The following is a 19,056-nucleotide window of genomic DNA, read 5'->3' on the forward strand; positions in this document are numbered from 1 at the left end:
CAAGGGGGATGCAACACCTTTGCCCTTGTCCAGAGACGAGGGACTTGTAGTTGAAGGTTCGACCCATCGATGACGCTTCACCAGCAAGGGCATTTCGCTCTCATCCTCCTAATTATAAGATGATCGTTTGTTAGTTGAGAGATGCAGTCTAAAATGAAATAAAAACATTCTTAAAGGGAATTGTCATACATCTTCATCCAGGATGATCACTGGATTTTTCTTTGGATTTAGGGAGGGGTTTCTTTTGACCGTGGTTGCCGCTTCTAAAGCAGTAGCTACTAGGCCGACATCAGTTGGGCAAACATCGGCTCCGGAGGTGCAAGTTCCTCGACCATAGGGGCGACGATCGATTTGACTTTAACAGTGGCTTACATTGTGGGTTGAACCACGATCACCTGGCCCATGGTTGAGATCGAGGGGTTTTACGGCATTTCTGTCGAGACCTGGTTAACGGGAGAAGGAAAAGGGACACTAGGAGTGGTTGCTCTTATGGTTTGATTTGAAATGACATATATCTCCCGCTCTTCCTTCTTTACCTTTTTCTTGATACATTTATGGGGTTTGGCAACGTTTTCAATCATCTTGGCCCCCGGGCGAGGCCGTTTTCTTAGAACGATCGACAGAGCAGGTATAGCCTTCTTTGGATAAGCAAGTTTCTTTTTGGTCGCGACCATCACAACCACATCAGCCACTTTATCACATGGCCACCTGGAAAAGCTAAACTTAAGTCAGAATGAAGTTCGGATAGGCGAGCAAAGAAATAAAAAAATGTATACCTTAAGTCATTTCTTTGGATTTTGGAACAAGTGTCTTTTGTGGCCGATCGCCAAAAAGCTTCTTTGAAGTTTCCTCGATCGAAACATCGAAGAAATCCTTGATGTAAGCATCCCACTAATCGACGAAGGTGCTAGTATAATGGGTTTCTGGAGTGTTCGACCGAAGGTGGAATTTTGTACATCGTTCTTGAAACTCCTTCTCAGTTTCCTCGCACTCTCTCTTCGAGGAGCCGAATAGGCGTTCTCGGCTGAAGAAAGAGCGAGAAATGAGGAGTGGCATAGGACAACCCTAGAGAAAACCTAGTTGACGAGCCAAGAAATTGGGATGGTAAACTTAAAGATAGGGTAAAAACCCCCAAGACTGTCGAAGGTCAGCTTCTTTTGTTTCTTCCTATGCCGATGTTAGGAGTGTGATGAAATACGGGTATTTCTGGCGATGGCAGACCACAAATTCATCGTCTGACAAATCTTTGAAGCCAAAGAAATACTTAAAGATCTCTTCGACTAAGTGAGCAGGAAAGGGGCACGAGACCAGTTGGAGACCCATCGCTTTGGAAGAGTTGAAGCTTGGGATTTCTGGCCTCAGCGTGGGAAAGTAGACTTGCAACCAGAGTTGGAAGACCCAGAGTGGGCCATTCTGTTGTGGGTCGATTTTCCCAACAGAAGCCTCAGTCAAGCACCGGTTGAGGTTGGCAAAGATGACCGAGCTAAAGGCCAGAACATGGCCACTAGCTAGAGCTTCAAGCACTGGCATATTCTCGGCCAAGCACTTCTTTGACTTGGTACAAAAGACAAATTTATTGTACCAGTAGAACAAGAAGGCCTCATGCTCTCATTTTTTTAGAGTTTCCCCCTCCGAGCCTGTGAAGTGGTTGATTAAAGTGATGTAGTTTAATAAATTTTTGTGCAGTTTTTGTATATCTTCTTTCGACGACCCTTGATTTTTCTTCATTAAGACTTCGACGGCACGCTTATCAAAAACTATTTTCAAGTCCAGGTCAAATTTGTACTGGGAAATAACAGCATCAACTGGGAGACCAGAAGGGGAAATACCAAGTATGGTTGTGATATCCAGCACGATTGGATCGATGGAGCTGAGAGGAAGAACCATAGTGTCAGGGGCTGAACACCAGAAGCTCAAGACAGCCATCAGGAACTCTCGATCCATGCTAATCTCAAAGGTTGAGAGCTTGATAACGTTGAATATACCAAGAGTCTTCCACTCGCCACCAAAATGTGGTTTCATTCAAGTGACCTAAGTAGCCCAGGTCACGGGGGTCGAGGGCCAGGCTCCTTGGGGTTTGCCGATTCCCACTTCGACCAATCATACCCTTAGAACAAGGATTCTAGGCAGTAAGCCTTCAGTATCTTGGTGATGGGCTTTGGGACGTCGTCTTTAAAAATTGGTCCCATAATCTGGTGGGAGGTGCTTGAATCACCTTCGAATCGGAGGGTTTTGATGGCTTTCTGATCAATAAAGTCTCGACATTTGTTGCATTCCTTGGCGAGCTTGGTGATGAAGGTGTTGGTAGCCATTAATGAAGGTTTGAAGGGTTTTATGGGTATTTAAAGTTTAGTTTCTTTTCTGGGGTCAGAGCAAATAGCAAGAAGTTTTGGAAATGGCAGAAAAATCTAGAAATTTGAAAGCGTAAAAGATCATGTGAAGTTGGGCTGAGTATTTATAAATAATTGGGAAGAAGATTAACAGTTTAATTTTAAAGAATGAGGGGTAGATTTAACCGAAGTATTTTACAATCATGACGGATCTTTAAAAATCCAGGTGAAAGGACCAAAAAACACACAAATTAAGGATGCACGATTGGGTGTGACGGGGAGGGTTATGACGATGAGACGTTTTAGTGTCTGCATGTGAGGGTATGCATTATTGAAGATGGACAATCGCGATGTGAAGTTGCCACGTGTCAGTTTTTGCAGCATTTTGAGAAAAATGATAGAGGTGGGAGATCGTGCTTAATAAATGTGTCTGAGTGGTTTAAGTGTTCGAGGCTTGCAGTGTTGGAAGGAATATGTTAAGGGTTTGTTCCTTGGCAATAGATCACTTCTTCAAGGTCAAGGCTTAACCAGAGATTACAGGCCAAAGACCTTAGAAGCGAGGGGGCAATGTTTGGGCCCAAAATAATATTTTGGGCCGAGCTTAAAGTCATTCTCGACCCAATAGCATTCATCTAGAATCTTGTCACAGGTCATCCACTCAAGATTGGCTGAATCTTGTTACGATAAGGATTGCTTTCGATAAGGGTGAAGTGGTCGAACCCTAATGCAGCAAGGAGTCTTAAAGCTAAAAATGTTTAGAATTAGGAGATGAATTTGGTTCGTTATAGAGCTTGGTTCAAAGTCCTATAGGGGTTAGGATTGGCTGAAACCTTCTCAGATTAGGTTGAGGAATTCTAATTCGAGTACATTTCTAATTCAATTATGAAGGGGGTTCGCTGCTATAAATAAAGAAAACATTTCTAATTCGACTGTGAAAGGGGTTTACTGCTATAAATAAAGAAGGGAGTGCATCATTCAAGGCCCCTTCAAATCAACACATAACTTGCCCTGCGCAAAGCTTCTCAACAACCCTGAGATTTTTTTTTCCTCTTCCCCTTTCTTCTCACCAACACATCTTCAATTTGGATAAACAGCACTGTGAAGGCAATCAGCAACATCTTCAGTTTGGATAAACAGCACTGGAGCCGTAGAATAAACCGACCAATGAGCACTTTCAGTTTGGATAAACATCACTGCTTCAAGACTGACTAGTTATTATCCAAGCCTCGGTCGACAAGGAATCTCGAGTCTTTGTTGGTAGAGGTCATCTCATCAGCCTTCTCGACGAAGTGAGTCTATGCATCACTATTGGGCTCAGACCGATATTGCTTACCAACATTAGGCTTACTTTAGAACCGGCGATCCATAATTTACCGGATTCTAACTCTCATGAATTGGACCCTCTTATCCGATCACTAATCTTAGAATGAGCATCTCCCCGCTGTTGTTTCAGTAACTGACACTAATTGACATGGCTTCGCTTTAGTTACATCTTCCATTCTCAGCCAATCCGTGCCTACCCATTTCCCAGTTCAAATGCAGTTCGGTCCAGTCCACCACTGAACGCCAGACGCTCTTCAACCACATTGCCCCTGTCTACGATAACGTTCGATTCCTCTCCTTTTTTTTTATTTTAAATTGTAATGTCACTTTTTCTTTCTTTGTTAATAATTAATCTGCCTAAATATTTATCTTCTATTTTTCTAAATAATTTTTGGTTAAATGATTTATAGAGCTGGGGTCAACATCGAATATAGAAAAGAATGGCAGTTTCGTTGAACGGGTAAAACTTGAAATTGATTATTTTTTTTGCTCTATTTTTTGGTGGAATATATATATATATGGACACACACACACACACATACATCCATATATATATATAGGGGTATATAGGGGTAGATCCATGACACTATGTTTTTTACACAATTTTTGACACAAGTATCTAGCCGTTAGATTAGGCCACTTTTAATGGTTAAGATGATAGGTTGACAATATGACAATTAATTTTATTTCTATTTTCTGAAAAATACATATTAAATATAAATAAAACTTTACAATTATAATTTTCTTTCTCTCTCATCTATCTTAATATACTTTCACCGAATTGGCATAGTTTAATAACCATCTTTGAATTCTCACTGTCATCTAATCCTATTTTGGGGAAAGTATTTTAATAAAATCTCCCTCTCTCATTTATTTCTAATAATCGATGAAGAACAAGAACAAAAACCCTAATTACGTTTCTCCTTCTTCCTATGCAAACCTAATAAGCTTTTCTTTTTCATCATCACTCAATTCATTTCTAATCTATTCTCGTTCAAAATGACAGAAAGCATGGCAGATTTTGCATCAAACTCTCCCTCCATGTCTCCAGTATGTACTCAATTTAATATCCTTTAGTATTTATTTTAATAAAAGTTTATAGTTGCTTTTTCTAATCAGCGTTTATGTTCGTAGTACATTAAGCATATATTTATCATGTATTTTTTAACTTGGATCATTGTGCATGATTAATATACGTTAATAGGTACAAGACACAGTTCAAGTCGAGAATGATGAAACATGTATTCCAAATGAGAATTCAAAAGGCTTCAAAACTCCATATGTAAGGATGCTTTTCGACACAATGGAAGAGGCTAGAAACTATTATCAAGATTATGGCCAACAAGAGGGATTTTGGATTCGAACTCGATCTTCATCCATGATAAGAAGCCATTCAGACGATATAACAAGTAGATAATTTGTTTGTGCACATCAAGGGAAACATGTCTCGAGAAATATAGTACATGAGACTTTAGAAGAGAATGAAGATAGTTGAGAATATGAAGAAAATGAATAAGAATTGTTCTGCGGTGAAATGTGGGTGTAAAGCAAGTATGCGAATCGTACATGATAGATGGTCAAACAAATGGAAAATTTCAATGTTCAAAGATGTTCACAACCACAAACCAGTTACACCAGAAAGAAGAATGAAAATGAAGTCAAACAAAGTTATGCCCAAAGCTGCTAGAGTTCTCACTGAAACATTTCATGAAGAAAATTTGCCAATTGCAAAAGTTTCTTCAATTTTTGGTGGCACACATATTCGCTTTAACAAAAGAGATTGCTATAACCACTTAAGAAATGTCCGACATAGACAACTAGATGGAGGTGATGCTCAGTCAGTGCTTACTTATTTCAGGAAAAAGCAAGCTGAAAATCCTCATTTTTTTATGCAATCCAATGTGATGAAAACGGAAGAGCAACTAATTTCTTTTGGGTGGATGCTTGGTCCTGCATGGCTTATCACTATTTTGGTGATGTTGTTACATTTGATACAACCTACATGACAAACAAGTATGATATGCCTTTCACACCATTCACTGGAGTAAACCACCACTGGCAGTCAATACAATTTGGATGTGCACTTTTACAAGATGAGACAGAAGTTACCTTTTTTATGGTTGTTTATGATATGCCTTTCGCACCATTCACTGGAGTAAACCACCACTGGCAGTCAAAACAGTTTGCACTTTTACAAGATGAGACAGAAGTTACCTTTTTATGGTTGTTTGAGACATGGCTTGAAGCAATGGGAGAACGTCATCCGATTACAATTATTACTGACCAAGACTTGGCAATGAAAGGAGCAATTGCCAAGGTTTTTCCAAACACTCATCATCAATTATGCCTATGGCATATCAAGAAGAAGTTTGTTGAAAAACTATCACATGTGTACTTCAAGAAGTCCAAGTTCAAGATTGAGATGAAAAAATGTACTCGAAAGACATATAAGATTGATGATTTTGAAGTAAAGTGGAAGGCCTTGATGAAAGAATATGGGTTGGAGAATGATGAGTGGCTAAAAAGTTTATATGAGATGCGTTCTTCTTGGGTTCCTGTTTATAATCGTAGAATATTTTTTTGCAGGAAAGAATACTACTGGACGTAGTGAGGGTATTAATTCCTTTTTTGATGGATTTGTCACACCAACAACAAATCTTAGAGAGTTTGTCGTCAAATATGAACAAGCACTGAAGAAGATTATGGAAAGAGAAGGTGATGAAGATTTTGAATCAAAACACAAGTATCGCATTGTCAATGAAGGAGAATTTCTTTTGCAGCATGCAGCAAGTTTGTATACTAGAAATGTATTCAATAAATTCAAGGATGAATGGAGTAAAGTCAATCGGTACAAAGTTGAAGAAATGCCACGTGACAACGAATATCACACATACGTAGTGAAATCAAAACTCGGAGAGCAAGAAGAGTTTGTGGTGAAGCTAAATGTGCAAACACACGAAGGTACGTGCGAATGCCAAAATTTTGAGTTTGTTGGAATACTTTGCAGACACTTGTTGAAAGTATTTGTCCGCATGGATGTAGATACAATACCTAAACATTTTGATTTTGCCAAGGTGGAAGCAAGAAGCAAACAAATTTAGGATAATGGATTTTAAAAGTTTGGTGACGGATGATGGTAAAGAAGAATCAGAAGCTTTGAGACTTAGCCATATGTGTCATCAAGCAACTAAGTTGGCTTGTACTGCAACTTCTTCAAATGAGGCATACACAATTTTCATGGAAGATATAGATGAACTATCCAACAAGCTGTCGGAATATTCTTGTCAAGATGCAACCATTACTTCTTCAACAAAAGGTGACACATGTACTAATATTGACTCTTCTGTACCGGTACTGTTGGACCCATATATCTCACAAACTAAGGGTAGAAAGAAGGATAATATTAGTAGTTCGAAAAGAAGGTTGGCGGAAAATTCTTGTTAGGATGCAAATGTTGCTTCCTCAACAAAAGGTGACTCTCTACTACTACTTTTGGACCCCAATATCTCACAAACGGGGTAAAAAGAAGGACAATATTAGCAGTTCGAAAAGGATGAAAAGTGGTATTGAGTTGGCTCAACAAAAGAAAATGTCGTTCATGCAATAAGTTAATACGACATGACACAAGAAATTGCCCATCGAATTCGAAAAGAAGAAAGATCGAATCAACTAATGAATGTAAGTCGAATTAACTTTTTTTATTGATATTTTCCAATATTCGGTTACCTATTTATGTATATATTTTTATTTTGTTATTTTGTAATCTATCAGGGAATGAGGAACAAGAAGACTTGGGCGAATATGTGGAGAGTGATGGTGTTTAAATTTTGTAGGATAGATTAGTCACTTAATTGTGCTATTTTGTTGCAGTTTTCATAGTTTGGAAAATTGGGTGTATTTTGTTAAAGTTTATGCCAACAATGTTTTGAAATTAGTTGTGTTTTATTAACATTATTGAGACTTCACAAATTTGATTTCCGTCAAGCTTCATGAGAGAGAAATTTGATTTTTTTAATCAAAATGCAAAATAAGAATTTTCTGTGAGATATATTGGGGTAGAAAGAAGGATAATATCTCACATACTAAAGGATGGAGGGAGAGTTTGATGCAAAATCTGCCACTCTTTGCCATTTTGAACGAGCATAGATTAGAAATGAATTGATTGATGATGAAAAAGAAAAGCTTATTAGATTTGCATAGGTAGAAGGAGAAACGTAATTAGGGTTTTTGTTCTTGTTCTTCACCGATTATTAGAAATAAATGAGAGAGGGAGATTTGATTAAAATACTTTCCCCAAAAATAGGATTAGATGATAGCGAGAATTCAAAGATGGGTTATTAGACTATGCCAATTCGGTGCAAGTCTATTAAGATAGATGAGAGAGAAAGAAAATTATAATTGTAAAGTTTTATTTATATTTAATATGTATTTTTCGGAAAATAGAAATAAAATTATTTGCCATAGGGGTGTGTTATCCACACATCCCATTTTACTTCTCACACGTCCCTTGATAATTTATGTTCGTTGATCTTCTTCAATTCATCCGAACCGATGATCGAAAATTAAAAAGATGTGTAAGAAGTAAAATGGGATGTGTGGATATCACACCCCTTTGCCATATTGTCAACCTATCATCTCAACCATTAAAAGTGGACTAATTCAATGGCTAGATACTTGTGTCAAAAATTGTGTTAAAAACATGATGTCACGGATCTGTCCCCTATATATATATATATATATATATATATATATGTATGTATGTATGTATGTATGTATGTATGTATATTTGAGTCTCTGAATTTCAAGTTTTTCAATTTTGGGTTGCAGAGCAAAAATGGGAGAGAGTGTGTTGGATTTGTGCTGTGGAAGTGGGGATTTAGCGTTTCTCGTCTGAGAAAGTTGGGTCTAATGGCAAGGTTTGTTCTTTGTTTTAACTTGCTAAAGGATTGGTAATTTAATTTGAATATGAGCTGATGTTTGTGATTGGGATTGTATAATTTGGCTACATTGGCAGGTGATTGGTCTCGATTTCTCGAAAGAGCAGTTGTCAGTTGCTTCGTTGCGGCAAAAATTGAAGTCGAAAGCCTGCCTCCTTGAACATTGAGTGAGCTTTGGAAATGTTTGGTTTTATGTGATCAGTTCTTGAATGCGAATAATGATCATGTTATGCATTGCATCTTGTTAGGTGGGTTGAAGGTGATGCAACTGATTTGCCGTTTTCTGACCGTCACTTTGATGCCATCACTATCGGTTATGGGCTAAGAAATGTAGTAGACAAATATAAGGCCATGGAGGAAATGTTAAAGTTTTGAAAGCAGGTTCCATTCTCTCTCCTTCGATGGATGATGCCGTAGTTCTAGGTATGTCACTTTTTTCTCATTTTTGCTTGCCATTACAGGCTCGAGGGTATCGATCCTTGATTTCAATCAAAGCACCAATGCAATTGTTTCATCAGTTCAGGTACTCAACCAGATACAATAAACATTTGCCTTCGAACGCATACACCAATTTTCCCGTTCTGTTTTTATTTCGCAAACAAGTGCTGAATGCTTCATGATTCAACCTTTGCTAGGAATTGATGATTGACAATGTTGTTGTCCCGGTGGCTTCTGATTTTGGACTTGAGGAGGATTACAAGTATTTAAAGAGTTCAATCAGGGAATTTCTGACAGGTGCATTTTCCTTGCTTTGAACTCTTTATTTTTATGGCATATGCACCACACGATGTTCTTATCTCTGTAAGCACTCTTTGTACTACTGTGTTTACACGTTGTATCTTCAACTTTCAGGTACTCCTGGGAATTGTTCTGTTTGGAGGCCTTTAGGCATAGCCTTAATAAGCGGTTAAGTGGAGTGGTTAAGCGGATAGTAGGGTACTAGTTTGTTGATTAAAATCTTTCTGTGAACACAGGGGACGAGTTGGAGAAGCTGGCTTTAGATGTAGGTTTTCCCAACGCCACATATTATGAGATTGGGGGAAGCCTCATGGGGAACTTAGTAGCCACACGATCGGTTGGTTCATGTTGAACACAAAGTATGTGCCTTCGGGAAACAAGAAAGATGTTGTGCCTCATACATTTCCTTTCATAGTTGTGAATATCAATCTTTAAGAGCATGGCTCTGAAAACTGAGAAATAATATTTGCTTTCCTTTGAAGTCTGGCTCAACCATCCTCACTATATCTACAAATCATCGAATGCCATTTGTACTTCGTCTCAGTTACTCAAACTTGACCTTGTCGTTAGATGTATTCTCTGACTGAGCTGAGCAGGGCCAAGTAGCAGCCTGAGATTCCTCGGCTCCTTCATCGGAGAACTTGGTGCTTGCAAGCCCTGGAAAGTTGTGAAATGTTTCTTTTTCACTTTTCACCATGTTGTGATCACCTTGGATAGAAAGAACTATGTGAAACACTCGCAGCTGAAGAAACACCACCTGCATTTAGAGGGTAACATTGGTCGTCACCGTTGTCATTGAGTTCCATGGTCTTTTCATCTATAAAAGGTGGATTGGTGGGAGCAGGAAGGTGCAGCTCCTTCTTTGTTAGCATCTGCAGCGCCTTTGACATTGTTGGTCGTAAAGAGGAACTCTCTTGGGTGCATAGAAGTCCTATCTGAACCACTCTGAATATCTCATCCTTAACATTGTCATGGCAATTCTGCAACATTAAATTTGGGTCGTACAGTTCGTCTACGGTCCCTGCTTGAAAGTGCTTCCAGGTCTGTTTGGACAAAAAACACAGGAACAACGAAGTAAGAATGGGGATCTACTGTATACTGCAAATTCGAAGATTAAATTGTCTTTTGAATGGAATAAAAGGAAGAATTTATTGGGAAATTTACAATTGTAACTGTGCCGTCTGAGTACTCTGCAGATTTGCTCCTGTTCTGCCTTCCGGTGATGATCTCCAATATAAGCACTCCGAAGCTGTAGACATCTGCCTTTTCTGTCAACTGGCCATGAGCTAGGTATTCTGGAGCCATGTATCCCCTGAGGTAGGTTAGAAACAACGGTAAGCTCAACGGTTTTGGAGTCTTATTCATTTATCTTCGCTAAAATAACCTGAAATGAATTTACTATAAATAGGCATACAATGTTCCTGCAATTGCTGTGCTGATGTGACTCTTATCTTCCTCGAAAGACCTGGCCAAACCAAAATCTGCAATTTTAGCACGAAGCCTTGAATCCAAAAGTATATTGCTCGCTTTTATGTCTCTGTGAATGATCCTTGTTTTCGAGTTGTCGTGAAGGTAGGCTAAACCTTCGGCTGTTCCGACAATGATCTCATTTCTCCTCTCCCAGTTAAGTGTTTTAGCTCTTTCTTGATCTTTCGAAATTTGTTGAAAACATTGAGGGAAATGCAGAAACAAGCACATACCACCTAGTTAAGATTTGTGTAAATTAGCATAAGTCTACGTAATTACCGAAGATGAAGCCGTCTAGACTCCTGTTCGGTCGGTGTTCATAGACGAGAAGGCTTTCAGGTCCCGAGCAACTGCAGCCCAACAACCTGACCAAGTTTTTGTGTTCCACTCTGCTTATAATGTTGATTTCATTATAGAAATCTGCTGCTCTGTGTCTGGTGTTGAAGAAAAGCCTCTTCACTGCAATCTCTCTCCCATCAGCCAGAACTCCCTGCAAGGAGAAAACCCGGTTAGTTTCTGAGTACAGAGGCATCAGACATTTAAGACAAACAAAAGACATGGAGACAAACTACCTTATAAACAGTTCCGAAACCTCCTTGTCCAAGCTTGTTGACAATGTCAAAAGACCCTGTGGCCTTTTCAATTGTTGAGTACTTGAAGTTTAAGCTACTGTCGTTTAGGGTTTTCGCCCACTTCTCTGCATCATATGATCCTGCAAAACCCCGAAATTCTTTAGCAGTCCGGTAATCTCTTACATTTAATATACCATTTTGTCCATTACTTATGATCTTTTAATTTCACCATTGAAGCAATACAATCTGATAGCATTGCAGAATTTCTACTAGCTTTTTACCTCTTCTTTTCTTTTGTATATATCTGTGCTTCCAGATATAAAATCCAATGGCTACTCCAACTACCAAAACTACCAAGGAGCTGACAACTGAAACTACTATGACAATCGTGGTACCTGCAACAAAGTTCCGAAGATTAGGTGAGCAAAATTATACACAGGCTGTCTCTCGAACCACCGAAGCAGCCTATCCTCCCTGCGCTTAAAGTGATTAGAGGGAACCTGTGTTATATAAAAGGGGTAGAAATTTCATGTACCTCTGGAGCTTCCATTAATTCCCATTTCCTTGTTGAGAAAATCTTTGTCTGAATACCTCATGAAACACCCGGTGTACAACGCTCGCCCCTCTGACCAAGGCAAGCATCCCAACATTGATGCAGATGAATTTTCCAAACACTGTCTGCAAGAGCTCTTATCCAAAGTTCTCCAGCAATCGGCCAACACATAAGCTGACTCGTTTGCTGCCCCACTCACACTCACCTCACCCCTTGCATATCCCCGGTTGCTTGGCGCAGACTCAACCGCATGCTTCACAACCTGCCTTGCCGCTTCTCCACACGCCTAACTCTTCCTCGTGGTGTTCCCACACTCAACCCTGTCTTCCGATCCTCTAAACTCCTCGTAAAAGCTATAGTTTTCGGACCTCATGAAGCAACCGTCGAGAAAAATCCGACCCCCATTGTAAGGAAAACATTGGGGAAGCACTGTATACGCCTCGTTGTAGCATAGCACACAGTCTCAAAGAGAAAGGTCTCCATAGCATTGAGCTAGGCCGTAGTTGGTGTCCGGGCCTGAACCGGTGACTGCCACTCCGAAGCCGGAAGTTCGCATTTGTTCACTGATGTTATTCATCGTGCCGACAAAATTCGGAACAAACACAGTTGTGTTGTGCTCACGTTGGTTGCCGCACATTATTTGTACCGTCTTCGTTCTTGGATCTCCGACAGCCATTCCTAGTAACAGCAGGATCTTCAGCGGAAGCAAATGTTGGGAAAGAACTGAAACGTTGCATTTCTTCATTTTTTTGGGATGAATTGGAAGTTTGATTCAGTAGGCAGCTGGCTTAACACCAGCTTATTATCGATACTATACTGGTATTGTAGAAAATTTAGTGATCAGTACTAATAACATGTCGATACATTTTTTATTTAGCGGCAATGATATTAACATGTTATCAATGACATATCGTCATTGCGTTCAGAGCAGCTTGCTTGAGAAACATGAGAGCATCGGCAGTCATCAATAGAGGCACCTAGACTGAACAGCTAATAAATGCAAAAATAAAGGATTTTTCCCTACGTCCATATTAGCTGCAGCCAGCAGGAATAGACCAGATTATAATTGAATTTTTTCGAGTTAGATCCTAAATAAAGGGTATGAATTGCAGATAGAAATACGTATATAACTAAACTGTCAAGGAATTCTTACCAGGATTTGGTTCAGAAATCAATCCATGAGAGAAGAAAAGAATGAAGAAGTTGTAGGCAAAGTTTTGAGGGCATGAAAATTCGATTTTTTCCTTAAACACGAGACCTATAAATATATATGTACACGTACCTTTTGGCATTGGATCAGTGAAACTATGAGTTCCTGCAGGTGAGGTGAGAAGCTTAATCGAGGACTTCTGGCTTCTGGTTTTTGGCTTTTGGCTTCTGCTGTTGTGAAATGAATTAGCTAGCTAAAGAGAGAAAAGCCAACTCGAAGAATTTGGAATATGTTCAGATGAGAAGTCAAGAGTGATCTAGGGCTGTACTGGAAAAGCTTCCTCTTTGCTATTCAACTTCAAACTTTCAAATCAAAAGACTGAAGACTGAGGGAGGAGAAAGTGGAAACTACGCGGTGTTGGACCGAAAAGCCGACAGCTATACACACACACACAAATATGTATGCATGTATGTGTGTAGGAGGGGTAGCTATGTCCGGTAGTAGTTGGTTCATTTGACTGTTGTGAGAAATGAATGTCTCCATTTTACAGTTTTACCGTAATAATAAATCTCTTGTGATCTACGTTTCCGAAATCGATCCTATCAAATATTTCACAATTTTTCCGAAGTGATCTATTAATCTACTAATAAGTCGTTTAATAGCTGTTGGTTGTTGCTTCTTAGTTGTCCTTACAAACTCGTTTTGATTTAGTGATATTTCTACCCGCTTAGTTGGTTGACAGAATATTAAAGATTCATATTGTTTAGAACTAGAATTATTGAGCTGGGCCGAGTATGGAATTGTTCACAGCCCAAAAGCTCTGCTCGAGGATTTCTACAAACCAACCGATTCATGGGCCGCCTAACTAAGGTCGGCCAAGCCCTAGTTGGGAAAAGAATATTCCAAATAAATAGGAAGTAGGTGGGCCTTATTGCGAAGCGGATGAATAAAGTGGTTAAGTCCTGATGCAATAAGGATTCTCGGCCAGATAAGGATACCGGTAAGTGGAAGTGAATGTGGCCTAATAAGAGGTTGAATTCAAAATCCTAATAGAAGTGGGATTGGCCGAGATAAGATGGATTGGGGTAAGGAGTCCTAGTTCGAGTATGATTATGATTTGTTCTTGCTGCTATAAATAAAGAACGGAGTGTGCAATTCAAACCCTCTCCAATTCAGCACACAATTGCCCTGCGCAAACTTCTCAAACAACTTGAGAATTGTTTTATTTTCTTTTTCTGCCAACACACCTTCAGTTTGGATAAACAACACTATGGAGGCAACCGGCAAACATCTTCAGTTTAGATAAACAGCACTACGTCGAGGCCGACTGGTTACCTATCCAAGTCTCGGTCGAGAAGGGTTTCTGAATCCTTATTGGCAGAGGTCATCTTATTAGCCTTCTCGGCTAAGTAAGGTGTTACGAATTACGACATTCGGCACATTGAACGCCGAGTGGTTTTATGATTGGATACTCACAAGTGAGTTTCAGAGTTCGGCATTCCAACGGTCGAACCACATTTACCATCAAGATATACATCACCTTTGAGTACTTGTGTCCATATAGTCTGGTGTCGATTCGACGTGCTTATACTCTCACGAATATAATCACTGTGACCGAATCCGGCGCCGACGATTTGTGAACTTCGCAGAATTAGCATCCTTGTCTTCAGGCTTGAAAATCCAAAGGCCGAGACTTGTTCCTTCGTCGGCCGCAGTCGCAAGATCAAGAAGTCAGCAATGCACTCAACGCAACATCAACAAATTTTACACCTCGGCCGACGAGTTGGCACGCCCCGCATCAACCAAATGACGTAGTTAGCTCATTAGTTACTTGGCCTGCGCGCCACGTAGGTTCTGTAATTTTAGGATCAACACATTTGCATGACGAAAATAATATATATTTGTGATAAATTTAACATCTAACTGTGAAAGTGCCAGTTACAGTTTTCTTTTTTTTCATCCCCAGCAAAATTCAACAAGGGCTGTTAGCTCAGCACAAGTTGCTCTGGAAAGATAATGTTCATATTGATGCCTTGTTTTCTACTCATATATAGCTCTTTGGCACGGATGACATATTCAACGTGAAAACAAACCACCCACTACAATATATAATAAGTCAATAACATTTAGTCTTAATCACCGTTCCAAATAATTAACAGATGCACACAAATTAATATTCCGAGGAAGTATTGCTATTATTAATGTTATTGCTGTTGTTATATTGTAACTATCTAATTAACCCAGAAGACATATCTAATTAATTTATGAACCAGTCTCGCGGAGAAAAAGTGCCGGACTAATTATATTTAGTTTTTGTGCTTTCCAGATAAATTATAATATGATATTTTATTCCGTAAAATTCGATGGATTCAATGCGGTTCTTGAAAATTGTAGGAGTTGCAGTTTGATCTGCATGTGCACCCCAAGAGCTGCTGGCATTGTCATTATTCCTTGATTAACTGTTAATCTTGGATTATTTTTTGTATTAACTTTGACTTTAGTATGGTTGCTTGTTTCAGTATAATTCTCACCGACATTTGAAAATGCTGATTCAACCAATTATATATATTATATTAAAATAAAGAAATAGAGTCCCACTTTCGTAACTTTGATTTTGATTTTATTCGAGAAGTACATCAAAACTACCTAATACAAAGAAAGTTCGAAAAGTTTATTACGAGAAAACCGATAACGTGACAATGTAACAATCGTACCGTTTCAAGATAAAAGATTGCATATCAATAATATAATTCTCTACATATATTTTACAAAGGGCATTCAGTCCTACCTACCCATGTTGTTAAAACATATAGAAGTTGCACAAAATTTGACTGTAATTAGACTCTAGGAGCTGCGGGCTGGATCATTTGACATTCACAAGTCTGTAGGGATTGCTTAAGCTCATAGATCATCGGAACTCGCAACATTTACATTGTGGATGAAGACAAATACAAAATGTTCATCTCGGCTCAATCCAGCTTTGGGTCATGCTATTCTTCGAAGATTGCGTGTTAGACTCCACGGGCAGAGAATTGGAACTTCCTGAAGGAATTCTCCTGCTGAATTCTGCGCTACCAGAATTGAGAAATGGGGGTTGTGTTGGCTGAGGAATCTCAACATTTTCGGTAAGCATTTTCACGACTAATGACATTGCCGGCCGCAGCTCTGCTGAAGCTTGCACACAAAGTAACCCTATTTGAAGTAACCGAGATGCTTCTTCATTTTCAAACTTACCTTCTAGGAGTGGATCGACAGCTTCACGTAACCTACAAGTTCCATAAAGATCCCAAGTCTTTATGAAATAAGATAAAAGAAGGTTAAATTATGATTACTGAAAGTGGATGTGAAAATTTGTTCACGAAATATAAATTTAGCAGATATGCAAGAGAAACAATTTTGTTTACCATCTGTAGGATAGAAGTCGAACTTGAAAAGACAGAATTGTTCCTCCTTCCACAGATGACTTCGATGACAACAACTCCAAAACTATAAACATCTGCCTTCTCGGTCAACTTGCCACGAACAGCATACTCCGGAGCCATATAACCTCTAAGCAAGAAAATTTAGTATTCTTCTATGTTAGAAACCATAAACAAGTCTTTGGAGCAGAAAATAAAAACGAAAACAGGCAGAGCGCAACTTACAGTGTGCCAGCAATGGCAGTGCTTATGTGAGTTTTATCTTCAGGGAACATTCTAGCAAGTCCAAAATCAGCAATCTTTGCATTGAATTCCTCATCGAGCAGAATGTTGCTCAGTTTTATATCCCTATGAATGATCCTCAATTTCGATTCTTCGTGAAGATAGGCCAAGCCCTCAGCTGTTCCCAGTATGATTTTATACCTCAAATCCCACCTCAGTGGCTCCACATTGTTTTTCACTGAGAATTCATAGAGGAATGAACTGTAAGAATGCGAAAATGGACTGATGATGCAAAAAACCAAAGTGTCTTACCGAAAATAGGATGGAGAAGAGAAAATTACCAATAAAATAATCATGAAGGCTTTGATTTGGGACATACTCATAAACAAGAAGGCTCTCGGGCCCTGTAATGCTGCACCCCAACAGCTTCAGAAGATTTTTATGATGAATTCCGCTGATCAAATTAACTTCGTTGAAGAAATGATCCACCCATTGCCTTGTGTTGAAGAAGAGCCTCTTTATGGCAATAACATTTCCATCCGGCAGAACTCCCTGTGTGTAAAATAAAGAAAATTCCCAAGTTAATTCCATACAATGAAATCTGATACCTAAGCGGAACGAAGGAAGAAATTACCTTATACACTGAGCCAGATCCTCCTTGTCCAAGCTTGTTGGTATCATGAAAGTAATTGGTGGCCTTTTCGAGAACTTCGTATGAAAAATTGAGTTGGGACTTGTTCACAGTGGCAAACAGAGCTCCGAATTGCTTTTTCTCTGAAGCAGCTGTGAAATTAAAACAAGAACACAAATTTGATCAAATGCTTAAAGATAGAAGAAGCTAAACAGAGTTTCAAACCAAAACCCCAGTACCTTTCCTCCTCCTCAGTATTTTCTTCCTTGCAAAGAAAGCAACTGCAGAAATAGTAAGCACAACAGCAAATGCAGCAAATGTTACGGCCAAAATTATCGCCAAGCCACGGCGTCCTGTCAAACAATTTGCATATGAACATTATCACTCAGGAACAGATTGCAGAATTAAGTTAACAACACAAAACCAAAATTTACAAGTCCAAACAATGTCAAGTTTCCTACTTTAACAAACAAATCATCGCCATTCATCACATTGAACTCTAAAGTCGAATCAGATGGTCCGAAATTTGAATCCAAACTACAAAAATTTGAACTTTATCAAATATTCTTAGACGGTAACCAAGAAAATGTAAAAAGATCAAGTAACCAAACTAGAGCAGTCCGCCTCGCATAACCGGAGTTCAGATTAGATTAGAATATCGCTCGAATAAAAAAAAAAAAAACTAACCTCCGTTTCGTCCTGCACCATCGGTGATTGTATTGTTATCATAAAACTTCTGAGTCGAATACCTCAAATAACACCCAGCATTCAAAACCCTCCCTTCTTCTTTCGGAGTGCAAGATCCGATTCTCTTAACGGCGTCAGCCAAACACTCCTCGCAACCAGGCCCCTTCACAAACTCCCAACACTGCGCCAACCCGTAAACGGAAACGTTCCCTTCACCCACCACAAACCCAGCAGAAAACCCATCGTTCCTCGGCGCCAACGAACTCAAATTCCTCACCAACCTCAAAGCATTATCCTTAAAAACTGTCCGATTCCGACCAAAATCTCTGTCCCCACAAACGGTCCTGTCTTGGGAACTCAAGCTCTGGTTGAAGAAATCGAAATCATCGTACCGGAGGTAGCAGCCGTCGAAGAAAAGCCGGCCGCCACGAGTTGCTTTCTGAAACGGGAGGCAACCTAAAATCTTGGTTTTGCACTGGGCGAAGCAGAGGTCGCAGTCCGTTTTGGAGAGGTCTTTCATGCACTCGCCGAAGGCGAAAACGGTTACGTTTCCGGTTCCTGTGACGACGCTGGCGTATCTTCGGGTGGCAATCTGCCGGGTGACGGCGTCCATGGCTGCTAAGAAGTTGGAGACGAAGGTTTGACGTTCTGGGTTCTGAGCGGTGTCGTTTGTGCATATCATAGCTGCCTGTGTGGCTCTCGGGTCAGAACGAGCGCTATTTAGAAACAAAAACAGAGGAAGGAACAGAAGTAAGATAATATTGGACATGTTGGAGTTTGATTCGGTACAAAGTTGTCGAAAAATGGTTGGATTGAATGATATATGTGTAATGGGGTGCTTGGAATTCAAGAAAATGTTGTGGTGATGTGGTTGTTTTCTGAATTTGGAAACTGGAAAATATTGTTGAAAACGAGTAAGCTATGGTCACAGATATGGTGGTAACTCGGTGAGTCATGGAGAAACCAGGTGGTGAACATGATCTGGGGCATATCTGTCACATCCTGACCCGGGCCCCCACCACAACCT

General features: G+C 39.6%; 3 protein-coding genes and 1 pseudogene across 3 annotated transcripts; 2 read left to right on the forward strand and 2 right to left on the reverse strand.

The window, feature by feature from the left end:
* The first annotated feature begins 5,607 nt into the window (after nucleotides 1-5,607).
* On the forward strand, nucleotides 5,608-6,754 carry LOC125471378 (protein FAR1-RELATED SEQUENCE 5-like). Its single transcript, XM_048571705.1, has 3 exons — nucleotides 5,608-6,178; nucleotides 6,240-6,614; nucleotides 6,696-6,754. Exons 1-3 carry the CDS (start codon nucleotides 5,608-5,610, stop codon nucleotides 6,752-6,754), a joined length of 1,005 nt encoding a protein of 334 aa, XP_048427662.1.
* Nucleotides 6,755-6,758: 4 nt separating this feature from the next.
* Nucleotides 6,759-9,583, forward strand: LOC125471379 (demethylmenaquinone methyltransferase-like). Its single transcript, XM_048571706.1, is given in 7 exon segments — nucleotides 6,759-7,004; nucleotides 8,481-8,569; nucleotides 8,839-8,951; nucleotides 8,954-8,971; nucleotides 9,052-9,113; nucleotides 9,226-9,325; nucleotides 9,443-9,583. Coding segments are annotated over 7 exon segments (687 nt in total). The 3' UTR covers nucleotides 9,502-9,583.
* A 120-nt stretch (nucleotides 9,584-9,703) lies between these two features.
* Nucleotides 9,704-13,515, reverse strand: LOC125471598 (annotated as a pseudogene).
* A 2,270-nt stretch (nucleotides 13,516-15,785) lies between these two features.
* Nucleotides 15,786-18,986, reverse strand: LOC125471304 (cysteine-rich receptor-like protein kinase 3). The gene is made up of 7 exons (XM_048571576.1): nucleotides 18,030-18,986; nucleotides 17,582-17,695; nucleotides 17,346-17,494; nucleotides 17,053-17,263; nucleotides 16,715-16,949; nucleotides 16,475-16,619; nucleotides 15,786-16,362 (listed from the first exon to the last, which is right to left on the reverse strand). The coding sequence occupies exons 1-7, from the start codon at nucleotides 18,796-18,798 to the stop codon at nucleotides 16,030-16,032; spliced, it is 1,956 nt and encodes a 651-aa protein (XP_048427533.1). The 5' UTR covers nucleotides 18,799-18,986; the 3' UTR covers nucleotides 15,786-16,029.
* Nucleotides 18,987-19,056: the final 70 nt, after the last annotated feature.

This window comes from the organism of the source record quoted next, unplaced genomic scaffold, assembly GCF_019419815.1.
Source record: "Pyrus x bretschneideri cultivar Hongxiangsu unplaced genomic scaffold, Pyrus_bretschneideri_v1 Contig6, whole genome shotgun sequence".
Lineage (NCBI taxonomy): Eukaryota > Viridiplantae > Streptophyta > Magnoliopsida > Rosales > Rosaceae > Pyrus > Pyrus x bretschneideri.

Coding starts and splice junctions, on each gene's coding strand:
- LOC125471304 (XM_048571576.1), bottom strand. CDS start 18,798: ATGTCCAATATTATCTTACTTCTGTTCCTTCCTCTGTTTTTGTTTCTA. Junction 17,696..18,029: donor TGGTGCAGGACGAAACGGAG/GTTAGTTTTTTT, acceptor ATTGTTTGACAG/GACGCCGTGGCTTGGCGATA. Junction 17,495..17,581: donor AATACTGAGGAGGAGGAAAG/GTACTGGGGTTT, acceptor TTAATTTCACAG/CTGCTTCAGAGAAAAAGCAA.
- LOC125471378 (XM_048571705.1), top strand. CDS start 5,608: ATGGCTTATCACTATTTTGGTGATGTTGTTACATTTGATACAACCTAC. Junction 6,179..6,239: donor GAATGATGAGTGGCTAAAAA/GTTTATATGAGA, acceptor ATTTTTTTGCAG/GAAAGAATACTACTGGACGT. Junction 6,615..6,695: donor AAATGTGCAAACACACGAAG/GTACGTGCGAAT, acceptor GCATGGATGTAG/ATACAATACCTAAACATTTT.